Below are 14,760 nucleotides of genomic sequence, written 5' to 3'. Positions count from 1 at the left end.
GCTAGCTTCTTTTACAGAACATCTTCATTAGCCAGGTGAGCTAGCTTCTTTTACAGAACATCTTCATTAGCCAGGTGAGCTAGCTTCTTTTACAGAACATCTTTATTAGCCAGGTGAGCTAGCTTCTTTTACAGAACATCTTCATTAGCCAGGTGAGCTAGCTTCTTTACAGAACATCATCATTAGCCAGGTGAGCTAGCTTCTTTACAGAACATCTTCATTAGCCAGGTGAGCTAGCATTTTCATAGCTAGCTAACCTGGCTAACCAGCGTCATCATTTGTGAGGTGAGTTATAGAACTGTATGTATTCAAATCACAACCTTCAAAGTTCAGATTTTACTACAGAAATTTCACCACCCTGTAATTTTGCATTTTAGCAGTTGTTGCGATCAGCTGCAATTAGCCATGAGTGAATATGAAATTCAAAACCACCATTTTTTTTCCCCACCTCTGTCCACAGATGAATTCCTTCCTCTGTTTCTTCCTTTTCGCTGCTCTGATTGGTCGGAAAGAGCTCTTCCTGGCCTTTGGTTTCCATGACAGCCAGCCAACTCTGATTGGCCTGATGATCATATTCCAATTCATCTTCTCACCCTACAATGAGGTAGAGCGACTGAAGGCTCATCAAACCACTCTGGAGAAGTCCTAAACCGTTCCACATATGTATGCGTCATATGCAAAATTCATACGCATACATTTGGTGTATTGTAACAGTCTCTTCTCTGTCCCTCCCCCTCTATGTTTTCTGTCCCTCCCCCTCTATGTTTTCTGTCCCTCCCCCTCTATGTTTTCTGTCCCTCCCCTCTACCTTCTCTGTCCCTCCCCTCTACCTTCTCTGTCCCTCCCCCTCTACATTATCTTTCCCTCCCCCTCTACATTATCTTTCCCTCCCCCTCTACCTTTTCTGTCCCTCCCCCTCTACCTTTTCTGTCCCTCCCCCTCTACCTTTTCTGTCCCTCCCCCTCTACCTTTTCTGTCCCTCCCCCTCTACCTTTTCTGTCCCTCCCCCTCTACCTTTTCTGTCCCTCCCCCTCTACCTTTTCTGTCCCTCCCCTCTACCTTTTCTGTCCCTCCCCCTCTACCTTTTCTGTCCCTCCCCCTCTACCTTTTCTGTCCCTCCCCCTCTACCTTTTCTGTCCCTCCCCCTCTACCTTTTCTGTCCCTCCCCCTCTACCTTTTCTGTCCCTCCCCCTCTACCTTTTCTGTCCCTCCCCCTCTACCTTTTCTGTCCCTCCCCCTCTACCTTTTCTGTCCCTCCCCCTCTACCTTCTTTGTCCCTCCCCCTCTACCTTTTCCGTCCCTCCCCCTCTCTTCCCACCTCCCCTGCTCTGCCACTCCTCATCAGCTGCTGTCCTTTAGCCTGACGGTTCTGAGTCGTCGGTTCGAGTTCCAGGCGGACGCGTTTGCGCGGGACATGGGCCGTTCTGCCGAGCTCCACTCCGCCCTCATCAAGCTGAACAAGGACAACCTTGGCTTCCCCGTGGCCGACTGGCTCTTCTCCACGTGGCACTACTCCCACCCGCCCCTGCTGGAGCGCCTCAGGGCCCTTAAAGGTCCCAAACAGGACTGACGGTTCCACAAGGGGGCGCCGTGTTCACCGCTGGACCCTCCCAGGAAGGGTCTCCGCCGGCCGCTTCTGGCTTTATGAAGAAAACAAAAATATCTCTCTTTTGTCTGTCTCTTTTAAGCAAAGTTTATTCCTTTCTTCGTTCCTTATCTTGGTTGATTGTCCAATGTTCTGTAACTGTTTTAATTGGTTGAGTTTGTTCCGTTGGGCCTTATACATCCGAACAGTATTTCCCAGGCTGAGCCTCGTGAGACGGCCCAGCACTGTTCCTCCTTCCTACACACCACACACCTTACTGGAGCCATCAGTTATTCAGTGAGCCCCTCGAAGGATCGACTCGGTGTGTCTGAACAAGAAAGTCACAGACTGTTCAATGCATGGGCAACAGAATTGACACACTAAATTAATGGATCCTAAATGGTTTTAGGAAGCTGCCTGTACTAATTGTTGGTCCTTTCCTGAATAACCAAAGCAGGTGCTTTCAGTTGCATATGCCTTTTGAAAGTTTCTCCCACTTATTTTGATTGCTGTTTCATTTTTTTATTTGACTGTAATGTCCTCTCCTGGTTTCTGTAGCTCCAGGCATTCTTGGCTTCATGTAAGGAGCCTTGAAAACTGCTGCTGTGTGTATTGGCCTCGGTTTGGCTAGGCAGGGTTGCCAGTCACCCAATCAAGTCAGGCTTTGTGTGTGAGTGACCGATGCTAGGTACAACCTCCTGAGACTCTTAGGGAAGCTTTCAGATGGCTCAGAAGTGGGGTTCTTGATGAACTTTTGTCTAGAGTCTATTTGCTTTTAAGATGTTTTTCAGTTCCTTTGTCATCCGGATAACAGGCATTCATTTTACTTTGTTGAACTTTGGAACCAAATTATTCTGACCGTATGTAAATACAGTGTTGATTTTTGTAAATTGAGGCAACTTTAAAGAAAAAAAAATTCAAATTTGAGAAAAACATAGAATAGTCCTTCTAAAAATGTTTTATTAATAATAATATTTTGCTCCATTCTCCGTGCTTGAGTGTGTGTATGTGTGTAGAAATAAATCTCCTAATTTCCAGATCACTTGGGTGGGTAGTCGGGAGCCTGAGAGATGGACGCTGTATTCAGCAGAGTTGATTCTCCAGCGTGAACCTTAGAGGAATCCAGAGGAATCCAGTTTTTGTTACCCCCCCCCCCCCCCCCCCAACTCAGATTTGAGGGTTTGCTGTGGCCCTCCTGGTGTGGCTCCACACCCCACACTGAATCTCCCCAGTCCTCCAGACCCTTCCTCCCTGTTTGGTAGACTGTATAGCACAAAGCCCACCTGCTCTCACAGCTGAGGATCGCGTCATGTCGGATATGTGGCCATTTCATATTCAGCCCCATTTGGTTTTGGACTTTGCTCTCTCGTGCTGGAGATTCTCCTCTGCACTTCCATGTTTATGGTGTTGATGTGATGTTAATGGACATACTAGGTCTCAAAAATAAACCTTTTCACAATGGCTTTGTCATGGTCTGTGTTTGCTCATTGTCATACTCGCTGTACTGTGCTGCTGGTAGAATTGCTGTGTGTATTAAGGCTTAAACTTCCTTTAAACAGTTACCCTTTTGTTGACATTTTTTAGAATGTGAAAGGACCGATTTTGATGCCTTTTAGAGTTTTAATTTTGTAATTTAGATCAAGTTCTGAAATTTAGTTACAACCATTGGATTCTATGATTTCCAATACATTAGTTGGAGCAGGTGCTTTTTACAGGCATGCTGGGTAATTATTTTTGGCAGACCTGATCCACAGCTCATCTTAGATCTGCAGTCACTGAGCTGCTATGTGTGCAAGCAAACCTCTTGGATCAAGCTTGTGTGTGTGTGTGCGTGTGTGTGTGTGTGTGTGTGTGTGTGTGTGTGCGTGTGTTTGTAAACAAGTTATATCAAGAGGCTTCTTGTTGCAGCTATGTACAGGTATACAGTGAAATGTGTTGTTCCTCCAGAAGCATAACACAACACAAGTGCAAACAATAAATACAATATTGTGCAAACCCCATTTGCAGAAATAATTTATTACATTGCGTCACTTAATCTTTTACTTATTGTATTTGTAAATATAAAAAACGATAGGATGTCCCCTGTAACTCCAACTGAGACAGAGGCTAACTAAGGTGATACGAGTAACACTGTTCTGTTCCATGATGAGCAGTTTAACTGCTACCAGGTGCGATCACCAAAACTCGAGTATGAAAGGATCGTACGGCAGTGGCTTATTCTTTGTAAACTAGGATGGGTCAAAGGTTGCTATTGTGTGTCACATTTCATGAGAGACTCGTCAGTAGGTTGAAAGAATGTTTTGCAGTCCAAGATTGCAAAGAGTCTGATATCATAAACACTCCATCTCACATCATCAGAAGATTCTGGGAAGCAGGGGAAACCTCAGTGCTTCTGGGCCATGGGAGCAAACGCAGCTGAATGGGACCATCGAGCGCTCGGGCAGAACTGCCACTGAGCCTCTGTGGTAGACATGTCCACATGGGCTCAGGAGAACTCGGGATAACCATAGCTGCTTAACACAGCTGCCAGTGCTGCATCAAGAACGTCCAACCTCATAATTGATTATGCAGAGATGATGCATACACAGCGTACATCTGCCCGACTGGCCCGCCTGCGGTCCAGATCAGTGTCTCGTTAAGAATGTGTGGAGCAACATGAAGAGGAGATCCAGACAAGAGTGACCACAGACTGCTGAGCAGTGTGTGTCTTGTGTACAGCCAGAATGGGCAAATCTCCCACGTGCAACTGGTATCTTTAATAAATGATTTTAAAAGTGGCATTACAAGAAAAAATGATGTGACACCTGTAGTTAACATGTAGTGGTAAACATGTAAACATGTAGTGGTAAACATGTAAACATGTGGTAAACATGCCTCTGTTCATATATCCAGTGTTGCAGGTTTCAACTCCTCTAGAAATGGAGCATGTGTAAATATTCTAATATTTATAATGAAAACAGACGGGCAGAAAAAGTAAGGAATTAAGATTGTGTGTGTGTGTGTGTGTGTGTGTGTGTGTGTGTGTGTGTGTGTGTGTGTGTGTGTGTTTGTCACACCAGTCTCGGAGCTGAGTCCGAATGCAGATGAATAACTGATTTAGGAACAGCTGTGGTTCAGAGTCTGCGTCTGCGTCTGCGCCTTCTTGCTTGCTGGTTTAATAGCATTTTTCCCCATTACACTTTAGTCTCTGATCATGACGTTATGTCACATTTACAGCATTTCACACAGTCGATATCCAGAGTGACTTTGAGGATTATTATAATACTGAAAAGGTATTCAATGTTATAAAATAAACTCAACCTACACACGCTCCGGGGTTCCTGTTTGTCATAAACATGCAATATGAAGAGCTCGACTTGTTTCCATATCACACCTGCGCAAGCCCATGGATATAAATGATAAATGCAGGTGTGTGTTTATAAATGCGGCTCCTGTTTAACGAAGCTTCTACTTAACCAAAGGACAAACACGTTGATTATTACAAAAACATCCGCGAACTTTGTTCTGGAGATGGGAGAAGCCAAGTGTCCAGTAGTCTGGTGGGGTGACAGACCTGCCAACACTCTGACTTCTTCAGCAGTGATAATGCATATTGTAAATGTTTTTAACTCGGTGCAGAAATTATCACAATAAGTTCTCGTCACGCCACATTGGACGCGCACTGAGCGTGATAATTTCTATCCTATTACACTTATAAATATCCGCGCGACTGACCTCTAGTCCAGTGGACCCGCAGCTAAGGGGCATTTTAGGACCGAGTGTTCTGTTACAAAACACAAATCTGGTTATGCACAAGGGTGTTTACATCCAAATTACAATTTATTTCGTTTACCCTGAACATTTGAATATAACGAAATGGCCCTGTGTGTGAACCGTATGGTTTGCGTGTTGCCGTCACATGCCGGTCTCCCCGCTGGATCGAGTGGTATCGCCCGGTGTGCCCGCTTATACAGGCAAGGGCACTCGGCAGGCTGAGCGTGCCAGCGCACCTACGATGGCCACACACGTGAGACACCTGCGGACCCTCCTCTACACCCAGACCAGAATGTCGTCCGGACAGGTACAGCCCCTACCACTGCTTTCATCATTTTATTGCTTTATGATTCATTTATGATTTATGACTCTCTCTCTCTCTCTCTCTCTCTCTCTCTCTCTCTCTCTCTCTCTCTCTCTCATAGATAGATAGATAGATAGATAGATAGATAGATAGATAGATAGATAGATAGATAGATAGATAGATATCAGTCGTGTTTGATGATAGTTTTATGCAAACGGGCGTTATGGACATTAGACGAACTGCGTGTGCGTATGTGCGCGCGTGTGTGTGTGTGTGTGAGAGAGAGAGATAGAGAGAGAGAGAGAGAGAGAGAGAGAGAGGGAGGGCTAGAACGACGCAGGATCAGTGCGTGCTGTCTTCAATTCAGTGTTTACGTTTTGTGCCTCGTTTATCAAAATCGTCACACTGTGAAGGTCGTCTTAAATAAGAGAGCGATCAATGTAATACTCGCTGTACCGTTCAAATATCTTTGTTTCAGGATGTTTTTGGTAAAGCCAGCCATGGACATTTTTTATATTAAGCGATTAGCACCAGAGATACTGCTTACATAGGTCTGTTTTGTAATCGGATGTTTAAAATGTTTACCATGCTAAGCTGTTGTGTACCAAACTGTGTACTACTGTGTGGTGGAGTTTATATATATATAAGTGAGCAATTGAGGGTTAGGTGCCTTGCTCAGGGGCACCTCAGTCATGGCCTCAGGTCTGGGAATCAAACCCACGGCCCTCCTGTCACAAGACCAGTTCCCTACCACCAGGCCATGACTGCCCATCCAGTTTACATCCAGTATGACCAATATGGCCAGTATGACCAGTATGACGTCTCTTTGATTATTGCGCCCCAGTCTTGCATTTGCCCATCTCTTTGTGGTATGTGTTTCTCCATCTTTCCCACAGCTGGGTGAGCTTGGGCGGGGTGCGGGCAAGGGTGGAGGTGGTGGAGGATCAGTGCGGGAGGCTGGTGGAGCGTTTGGGAAGAGAGAGGCCGCCCTGGAGGAAATGTACTTCAAGTGAGTAGCACTTCCAGCAGTGGGACAGCATCACCCCCCCAGGTTGTGGAGTAAGACTGTAAAGTGCCTGTAGGGCGGTAATGTCCCCCACAGTAGGCTGGGTTTACATGCATTTCACCTCCTTTCACAACTCTGCCCTGTCATAGAAGTGCAAGGTGACCAGACACAACATTGTGCTCATTGTAGTTTTGTGACAGTCCAAGGTCAGCAACAGGTCCAGGTTTAGTGACCTGATTAGGATCCTAATCACAGTTTCATACCATAAAACCGCATTCAGACTCTAACCCTCTCAGTATGTGTTATTTTGGGTTAGTTCTAATGGTGATTATGGTGCCAAATATAGGTTTATGGGTATTTTAGAAATGTCTTGCTTTGGCTTATGAAGGGTGAATGTGGTAACACAGAGTGGTCGTGTGGCGCTCGGCACGTTGCTAATGCCGTGTTATGCCTCGTTCTACTCTTCACACTTCTGTGTTCGTCCTTGTTCAGGAAGAAGGAGAAAGAACAATTGGATGCTTTAAGACAGCACCATCAGGAAGAGATCGATCATCACAAGAAGGAGATTGAACGTTTGCAGCAAGAGATACGACGTCATGAGGACAGAATGGGCCAGCTCAAACATGACAGCTGAGAGGGTTGTGACTGACACAAGAGCTTGTGGGTCATGGGGTCATGGGGTCATGGTCAGTCCTTCAGCCTTCGAGAGCTTTCCTCCATATTAATGGGTTTTGGTATGTTTGATTAGTTGTTAATGTTTGTTTGAAGATAATAAAATTAGGAACTGATTAACCTGGATGTTGGCATCACTTCTCACAAAATGCACATCATAGTACAAGCAGAATTTACATTTATATTTACATTTGCGCCATTTAGCAGACACTCTTATCCAGAGCGACTTACAAAGTGCTTTGCTTCTGATCAGAGAATACATCCTAGGTAATAGTATGGATAGGAATTCATACAGTACATTGATATTTGCTTAAAGCTACAACATTAGCCCTAACATCCACTTAGGCATTATAGGCATTATTACAGATGTTTGAATTAGATAGTCATACTTGTTTACATCAAGTGAGAAGGATTTTTTAAATTCAAGGATTTATTTAAGTCATTGGTGCAGATGCGATTGCTATGCTACACAGTTTTAATGACTGAGAAACAATTGATGATGTATTGGTACGTTTGGTCCATGGCCTTAGCTTGATAGCACCAACTCTATCTGCTTTATCAGGTGACCTAAAACAGCTACGGAGAGTCAGGTCCTTGTAGCTCACGTGCGTGTCTGCCAAATGCTGTAAATACAAATATATTGTCTCCAGTGAGTGGCAGTGAAACAACATGTCCGTTTACACAGTATACAATATATATATATATATATATATTATATGGTTCCCAAAATGCAGTAAACATAAAAAGCAAACAAAAAAAATAAAATCGTTATGTTGTTATTGCAATTCTCCTGAAGTCCACTCATCGGCGCTGTTTACGTAACTTACTTCTCTAGGCGACAAAGCGTACCAGCAAAAAAAAAAAAAACCTGCGTAATTTCCGGTCTGTGCCGTGGCCCCGCCCATGCCCCTGTATTTTACTGCGGGACGCCCCGTGCGTCTTTCTTTCCCTACATCATGGCCGACCGGTTCCATAAGGTGCGTTTAAGCGCTGTGATTAATCTTTAAAAATATGTGATCGTGAATGTCCTTAGCGCCTGTTTTTCTAGCGTGGCGAACGCCTCATTGCCTATGTCATCATATATGTGCAGAATTATGTTAGTAATGTTAAACCGCGATGGGGTTTTTTATAGTGAGAGTACATGTGGCCGCGGGCCGCCGTGTTCCTGCGTGTTGCTCGGTATTTCGGTTCGTGTTCAGATGATTTGACGTTAAACGACGTGAATCATGAGCTCGCAGCTCCAACAGTCGCAGTAGTCTTTATTTTAAAGGCTCAGTACACATACTCGCTCCCTGGGTTGTACGACCCTCGTCTGGAGCTGCAGCGTCCATGCGGCCCCAGCGCGGCTCTAAATGGCGAGATGTTTCACAAGTTGAACATCATTCGCTGCTGTCGGTCAACCTGCTTCATCTCGTTTAAATGATTTTTGCCTTTCCGGCACTAAAATGTCGCTTGTTATCGGTATTGTTTTTTCTTCCACAAGACTCCCAACGGTCATGAGATCTTTTCAAGCACATTTATCCCAGATGAACCCCTGCAAACGTGTAATATATAAAAATGTCCATTTTCTCTCCCCCCGTTAAGGTTCTGGTAATTGACGGCAGAGGTCACCTGCTCGGCCGTCTTGCCGCTATTGTGGCGAAGCAAGTTCTGCTGGGTGAGTGTTGAACTAGTTCATAATTTACCGATTTTTCTGCGCCGTAAGCTCGCAACCCTGTATGCAGCCACGACGATTTGGGTTTTTTAACTGAGCTGGAGAGGAGACTGTCAATGATGTCCATGTATCCATCTTACTTGAGTTTAACTGCCATGAGAAGACTTACATGCACTACCATCTGAGACAGTCTGCATTGACTTACATGAGCACAAAATGGCCTTTTCCTCTTCTGAGTTTTCTTTATTTCTCTCCCACAGGCCACAAAATAGTAGTCGTGAGATGTGAGGGCATCAACATCTCTGGTAACTTCTACCGTAATAAATGTAAGTAGAATCCTGTATGGTGTACGCACTGCAGCTAACCTGGCTGTCGGCACTTATTCCTGGTTGGTCTGGGACGCTGTAGTGAATCGCGAGTGTGATCCTGTGCGTTGTGTGTTCTGTGTAGTGAAGTACTTGGCTTTTCTTCGTAAGAGGATGAACACGAACCCGTCTCGTGGACCGTATCACTTCAGAGCTCCCAGCCGTATCTTCTGGAGGACGGTCAGGGGTGAGTGTTTGGTTCATTTCTGCTTTTCTTCATTTGCAACTGTTGGCTATCTGTCAAACTATGATGAACACCATTTATCCCGAATCTGAAAATGTTGATGAGACCCCTTTAACGGATCTGACTGCTGAGTTTGACGAGTTCCAGGGAGCTGCTGTGTGCTCTTGTGCCTGAGCACCTGATGTAGTTTCCTCTGCCCTCCACGTCTTGTGCAGGTATGCTTCCCCACAAGACCAAGAGGGGCCAGGCAGCTCTGGAGAGGCTGAAGGTGTTTGACGGCATTCCCCCTCCTTACGACAAGGTAAACTGCAGCACCCCACACACACACACCCCTCGACTCCAGCGACGTCTGTGATGTACACCTTTATTTACCTACCTTGTTTGAGTTTCCTGTGAGATCACTATCTGTCTGAGACGTGTCCGCTGTCCTCTGACCTGGCTGGGGGGCCTCACAGTGCTTGTTGCCATGACGGTGTGATCTCTTCCACAGAGGAAGCGCATGGTGGTCCCAGCTGCTCTTAAAATTGTGCGCCTGAAGCCCACACGCAAGGTACGCTCTTCTCCCCTTCAAAATAAAGGCGCAGCCGCCTTCATTTAATTTACGTCACAACGGAGTAAACGTTTACCCATTAACTCTCTCAAATTATTATTGGTTGCATTTAGTTTATTCCAGGATGACAAACAAGGGCCAATACCTTTTTTGTAGCTCTATGGGGGACTTTTAAATGTGTGTCTGCAGGAGGGATGTATATCCAGGCTCCCCATCTAGGTCTTGAATCCATATATGGGTCTGTTGCTTTGTCAGTGATGATTTTCCACAGAAGTATTCGAGTTTAGCGACCATGAGAATACTGCACATGCACTACCATCTGAGACAAAGAGCAACATTTTAAATCTCTCGGGCTTTGGATCGATCTGCACCCATAAACTTCAACGCACCTTAGTTTTTTCTGTGTAGTCTGGAGGCCCCTGATGGTCTAGCTCTGACTGTACCGGTCTCTCTCCCCCCGGTCCTGCTAGTTTGCACTGCTGGGTCGCCTGGCTCATGAGGTGGGCTGGAAGTACCAGGCCATCACTGCCACCCTGGAGGAACGCAGGAAGGAGAAGGCCAGGATGTTCTACAACAAGAAGAAGGTGCAGATCAAGTTGTCCAAGCAGGCAGAGAAGAACATGGAGAGCAAGATTGCGAAGTACACGGATGTTCTGAAGCAGTACGGTGTGCTGGTCTGAGCTGCTCCGTGCCCACTCGTAATAAATGTTTATACAAACTGTTGAGTGTGGTTCGTTTTGTTGTCTCCTTGAAGACCAACGCTGTGCGAGTTTCAGATTTGCATTTTCTATAAGAAATAAAACTGTTTATGATTATGTGGAAGGGTCTTTTGAAAACAACACACATTCATTAAAGCAGGTAGTGCTGCGTTTAAATCTGTTGGGGACTGAAATTTAAAAAGGTGTGAGGGTGGGTTGGGCGTGTTGGGAGCCGGATGAGGTTTGTGACCCTGGTGGTATCAGTTTAAATGATGGTGACTGCATTTTGTAGTTTGCAATTACAAACTACAAAATGGCCTAGCCTAAAAGTTTCGTTGTGCTGTACAACCCTGTTTCAGCATAATGACAAAGTTGAATTGAATTTTAGATCAAGAGGACCAAGCTCAAGAAAAGTTGCCAAAGTTCTCCGTCCACGCACCTGGGGAAGCAGCGTGGTAAGATTTTACTAAGCGACTGCACGAAAGCGCCGTGATTATGAACGCGCGAGTAGCCTCAGGGCCGCGCGCTCTGTGCCCAGGGATCGCGTGGATTTGATGTACGTGCTGGTAAATTACTCTGGATTTGCCAAAATGTTCAGTGTTCTGCTCACTGCAGAAAAACATTTCACATCAGGCTCGTGAGGTTTTAAAGATTTACCTTTGGCTCTGGTTTTATGAAAACCGAAGTCTGCAGAAATGTACAATTAAGTTTTCTATTTCAGTCGTATTTGTTGATATGCAGTGATGTGATCTCACCTCTTGAGGGCAGTGTTTTACAACTTCAGATTTTTCCACGCTGGGTGTAATCAAATTCAATTACACTAAGGCAACATGCTCAATTAACTGTAACAAATAATCTCAACACGATCCATAGCTCGAGGAGATGAGTTCTACATCGTGTTCCCAATCATCTTTGCATCTATGCGCCATAACGAACGCTGGTAATGTGGTAATCAATGTTTGTTTAGGCTGCATTCAGGAATCTATTTAGTTTCAGTAATTCTAATGAAATTTGTTTTTTTCATTTATGTAAGCAATAAACCAAACACAACTCTTCTATTGTTTAGAGGGATATTGGATTTCCCTTCTTCGGTTAATGAACACTGAAAGAACTAAACTCCTGCCTTTCAGGCGGTCACAATAGTTTCCTGAGTGATAGTGTAATGAAACGGCACACGCGCTGAAACGTGAGCTTCTCGAGCCACGCACGCACTTCCGCTCTGGGCCACGCTAATTCAGCTCACGTGCTGACTCGGGTGTATTAGATTAATGTGGCAAACCGATAAAACTCCACATTTTTCAGTTTCAATATTTTTCTTTTTATTGAATATAAACACCCATATAAATCATTAATTTTAGCAAACAATAGCGGGCAATCATAATTGGATGGATAGGGAACCGGTCTTGTGACCGGAGGGTCGTGGGTTCGATTCCCAGACCTGAGGCCATGACTGAGGTGCCCTTGAGCAAGGCACCTAACCCCAACTGCTCCCCGGGCGCCGGGCTAGGGCTGCCCACCGCTCTGGGCATGTGTGATCCACAGCCCCCTAGTAATCATCTAGTGTGTGTGTGTGTGTTCTAACTGCACAGAGGGGTAAATGTGGAGGACAAATTTAGATTGGGTGAAAAATCACAATTGACAAATATGGTACGTTTAAGTTGCACAAAATTACTATTATTATTAACATTATATATTTGGAAAGACAAGCACTCATTACGGAAGCTGTTTGGTTGCATGTGCCGTATTTGTATAATTAAATAATTGTTGTTCAGTCTGGTTCTAAAGGGCCAGATATAGTGTTTTCCTGAACTTAAAAAGGGAAAGCTGGATTCTCACTGCACTGCTGGACAGTGTCTGGATGCTCACTGCACTGCTGGACAGTGTCTGGATGCTCACTGCACTGCTGGACAGTGTCTGGAATCTCACTGCACTGCTGGACAGTGTCTGGATTCTCACTGCACTGCTGGACAGTGTCTGGATGCTCCCTGCACTGCTGGACAGTGTCTGGATGCTCACTGCACTGCTGGACAGTGTCTGGATGCTCACTGCACTGCTGGACAGTGTCTGGATGCTCACTGTACTGCTGGACAGTGTCTGGATGCTCACTGTACTGCTGGACAGTGTCTGGATGCTCACTGTACTGCAGTTCCCACACCACTGCCTGACTGCAGTACTTCTGAGCATTTCCTTTGCCACACTCTGTGTGCGCGACAGGTTCTCTTTTGTGGTGGAAAACCTGTTCGTGTTGGATTAAGTGCTGAACACCACCTTGCTGCTTTGACCTTCGGAGACTTTACTAACCTGAATGCCAAAAGGTTGTTCAATTTTCTGCTTCAGTTCCCCAACTTGGCCAAATAGCCAGTTGCAGGTACTGAGTTGTTGGTCTAGTTCAATACTTCAATAGCTGCGATTCAAACTTTTAACAACACAGCATTTGGCTCTGCAAGAGCTCATTAAAGATGCACATAGCAGGCTATAGTCTATCATATTAACACGGGCCCAAGGGACGTGGCATTCGTCGATCTGTTTCTTTATTTCGGGTGGGATTCGATTTGCTGGCCACGGGGCGGATCGTCAAATGAGACGCGTCGGCCAAACCGGCGTTTATTTTTCGAAACTGTGTGGAACGGTCTTCTTCAGCTCGAGACACAAATGCTGACTCTGTGGGTCTTGTTTTGCAACAGAAGCCCCAGAACACACAAGACACAGGAGGATGTTAGAGCGCTGCGCTAGACGCTGATGTGTGTATGTGTGTGTGTGTGTGTGTGTGTGGTATGTGGAGGGGTCAGGGGGGTACTAAGAAGGGTGAGGAGTTTTCATTCTCATTTTAAATGCTCCCACAAGCTCAATGATCCTTTCTCTCTTATCTGCACACCATTATAGTTTGTTTAGCTGTGTGTGTGTGTTTGTGTGTGTGCTGACATTCAGAGAGCCAGGAAGGTTTCTGCTGTTCACACATGCTGAGCTCAGTGTATTGTTCAGCAGAAAATGAACGGGTCCTCTGCATTGTTTTTCGGACTTGAAGTAAAACTGGCTGTGGGTTGGGGGACAAGCCCCAGAAATGTGTTTTAGCGGCTGGGAGACTTGGGGGCTTTGCAGTGAACACTTAGAGAACTGGTGTATCCCACGTCCTGCAGGCTGTGATGAAACAAAAGGTGTGTTTTCTGTGAGAGAACGTGATTTAACCTGGGACAATGCGCAGTGTGCTCCATGATGTCAATGTGTGTGCAGATGATAATGCACATCAGATTCTTCCCAGAGTGAAGTCCAAGCGTTTATCAAGGGCGTTTCCACACGCATCTCCTCTTGTCCTCATGGGGTTTGACCTTATGCTGCCCCAGACACAGGAGAAGGTACTCAGAGACTGCAAAGCACTTCTATCAGTCACTCTGGACAAGAGGGTCTACCGCATGCTGTAAATGTAAACGGAAAGTATAAAATTTTAAATGACTGTCTTAGTTAAAACCTGGCGAAGACGACCTGTGCAGGCACATTTTTAGTCGGTTAAGCAGGTGCATTTCTTCAAGTATTTTCAGGTTCACTACAGGAAGAACTCATCGTCTTGAGTGACTTCCAACCTTATTCCATACACCTGGTCTGGTGTAGTCAAAGGCACTATCTGCATGCACTAAGGATAAGCTAATGTATTCCCTTATTCCCCAAAAGCCCAGCATCAGGAAACGTTTTGAACCTGTGAGCTGGAAGTGACTGTGATCCCGTCACACGAAGGCTTTCAGGCTGTTTACGGAGGGGGAAGAACTCCTTCACACCCACACAAGCTTCTTAAAAGCCTTCAGACAGTCACAGAACTCCTGCAGGATCATTTAGTCCGATCAGATTTCGTGAGGATCGTGAGACGAGGGTCCTCTTCTTCTCAAAGGCATGGTGAAAATCAGGGAATTGTTTCATAAGTCATGAAAGCAGAAAATGAGATTTAGTGATTGTGATTTAGTGTCTCATCAGGCTCTTTGGAAAGAATTGTGGACAAA

At 45.4% G+C, this 14,760-nt stretch overlaps 3 protein-coding genes and 4 non-coding genes across 7 annotated transcripts in view; all 7 read left to right on the top strand.

The window, feature by feature from the left end:
• zmpste24 (zinc metallopeptidase, STE24 homolog) overlaps positions 1-3,048 on the top strand; it is an 8,216-nt gene extending 5,168 nt beyond the window's left edge. Inside the window, exons 9-10 of the mRNA XM_076978073.1 lie at positions 461-604; positions 1,346-3,048. Coding sequence (XP_076834188.1) covers positions 461-604; positions 1,346-1,570 — 369 coding nt within the window. The 3' untranslated portion in view covers positions 1,571-3,048. The remainder of the gene's footprint in view (positions 1-460; positions 605-1,345) is intronic.
• A 2,458-nt stretch (positions 3,049-5,506) lies between these two features.
• On the top strand, positions 5,507-7,440 carry LOC143480407 (ATPase inhibitor mai-2, mitochondrial-like). The gene is made up of 3 exons (XM_076978090.1): positions 5,507-5,645; positions 6,539-6,651; positions 7,141-7,440. Exons 1-3 carry the CDS (start codon positions 5,580-5,582, stop codon positions 7,280-7,282), a joined length of 321 nt encoding a protein of 106 aa, XP_076834205.1. The 5' UTR covers positions 5,507-5,579; the 3' UTR covers positions 7,283-7,440.
• Positions 7,441-8,214: 774 nt separating this feature from the next.
• Positions 8,215-10,796, top strand: rpl13a (ribosomal protein L13a). Its single transcript, XM_076978088.1, has 7 exons — positions 8,215-8,297; positions 8,905-8,977; positions 9,235-9,300; positions 9,425-9,526; positions 9,739-9,824; positions 10,014-10,073; positions 10,544-10,796. The coding sequence occupies exons 1-7, from the start codon at positions 8,277-8,279 to the stop codon at positions 10,751-10,753; spliced, it is 618 nt and encodes a 205-aa protein (XP_076834203.1). The 5' UTR covers positions 8,215-8,276; the 3' UTR covers positions 10,754-10,796.
• Positions 9,084-9,165, top strand: LOC143481313 (small nucleolar RNA Z195/SNORD33/SNORD32 family). The gene has a single exon (XR_013122007.1). It is a non-coding gene; the product is annotated as a small nucleolar RNA Z195/SNORD33/SNORD32 family (small nucleolar RNA).
• LOC143481306 (small nucleolar RNA SNORD50) lies at positions 9,582-9,657 on the top strand. The gene has a single exon (XR_013122000.1). It is a non-coding gene; the product is annotated as a small nucleolar RNA SNORD50 (small nucleolar RNA).
• Positions 9,867-9,943, top strand: LOC143481314 (small nucleolar RNA SNORD34). Its single transcript, XR_013122008.1, has one exon. It is a non-coding gene; the product is annotated as a small nucleolar RNA SNORD34 (small nucleolar RNA).
• On the top strand, positions 10,321-10,402 carry LOC143481312 (small nucleolar RNA Z195/SNORD33/SNORD32 family). Its single transcript, XR_013122006.1, has one exon. It is a non-coding gene; the product is annotated as a small nucleolar RNA Z195/SNORD33/SNORD32 family (small nucleolar RNA).
• Positions 10,797-14,760: the final 3,964 nt, after the last annotated feature.

The sequence above is a fragment of the Brachyhypopomus gauderio genome, chromosome 17, assembly GCF_052324685.1.
Source record: "Brachyhypopomus gauderio isolate BG-103 chromosome 17, BGAUD_0.2, whole genome shotgun sequence".
Classification (NCBI taxonomy): domain Eukaryota; kingdom Metazoa; phylum Chordata; class Actinopteri; order Gymnotiformes; family Hypopomidae; genus Brachyhypopomus; species Brachyhypopomus gauderio.
The sequence above is the reverse complement of the archived record's forward strand: the minus strand, read 5'-3'. Positions and strand labels throughout refer to the sequence as shown.

Excerpts from the sequence above, each read along its gene's own strand:
- LOC143480407 (XM_076978090.1), top strand. The coding sequence starts at position 5,580 with ATGGCCACACACGTGAGACACCTGCGGACCCTCCTCTACACCCAGACC. Across the intron at positions 5,646-6,538 it reads CCAGAATGTCGTCCGGACAG|CTGGGTGAGCTTGGGCGGGG; the intron begins GTACAGCCCCTA and ends TCTTTCCCACAG. Across the intron at positions 6,652-7,140 it reads CTGGAGGAAATGTACTTCAA|GAAGAAGGAGAAAGAACAAT; the intron begins GTGAGTAGCACT and ends GTCCTTGTTCAG.
- rpl13a (XM_076978088.1), top strand. The coding sequence starts at position 8,277 with ATGGCCGACCGGTTCCATAAG. Across the intron at positions 8,298-8,904 it reads TGGCCGACCGGTTCCATAAG|GTTCTGGTAATTGACGGCAG; the intron begins GTGCGTTTAAGC and ends CCCCCCGTTAAG. Across the intron at positions 9,825-10,013 it reads TTCCCCCTCCTTACGACAAG|AGGAAGCGCATGGTGGTCCC; the intron begins GTAAACTGCAGC and ends TCTCTTCCACAG.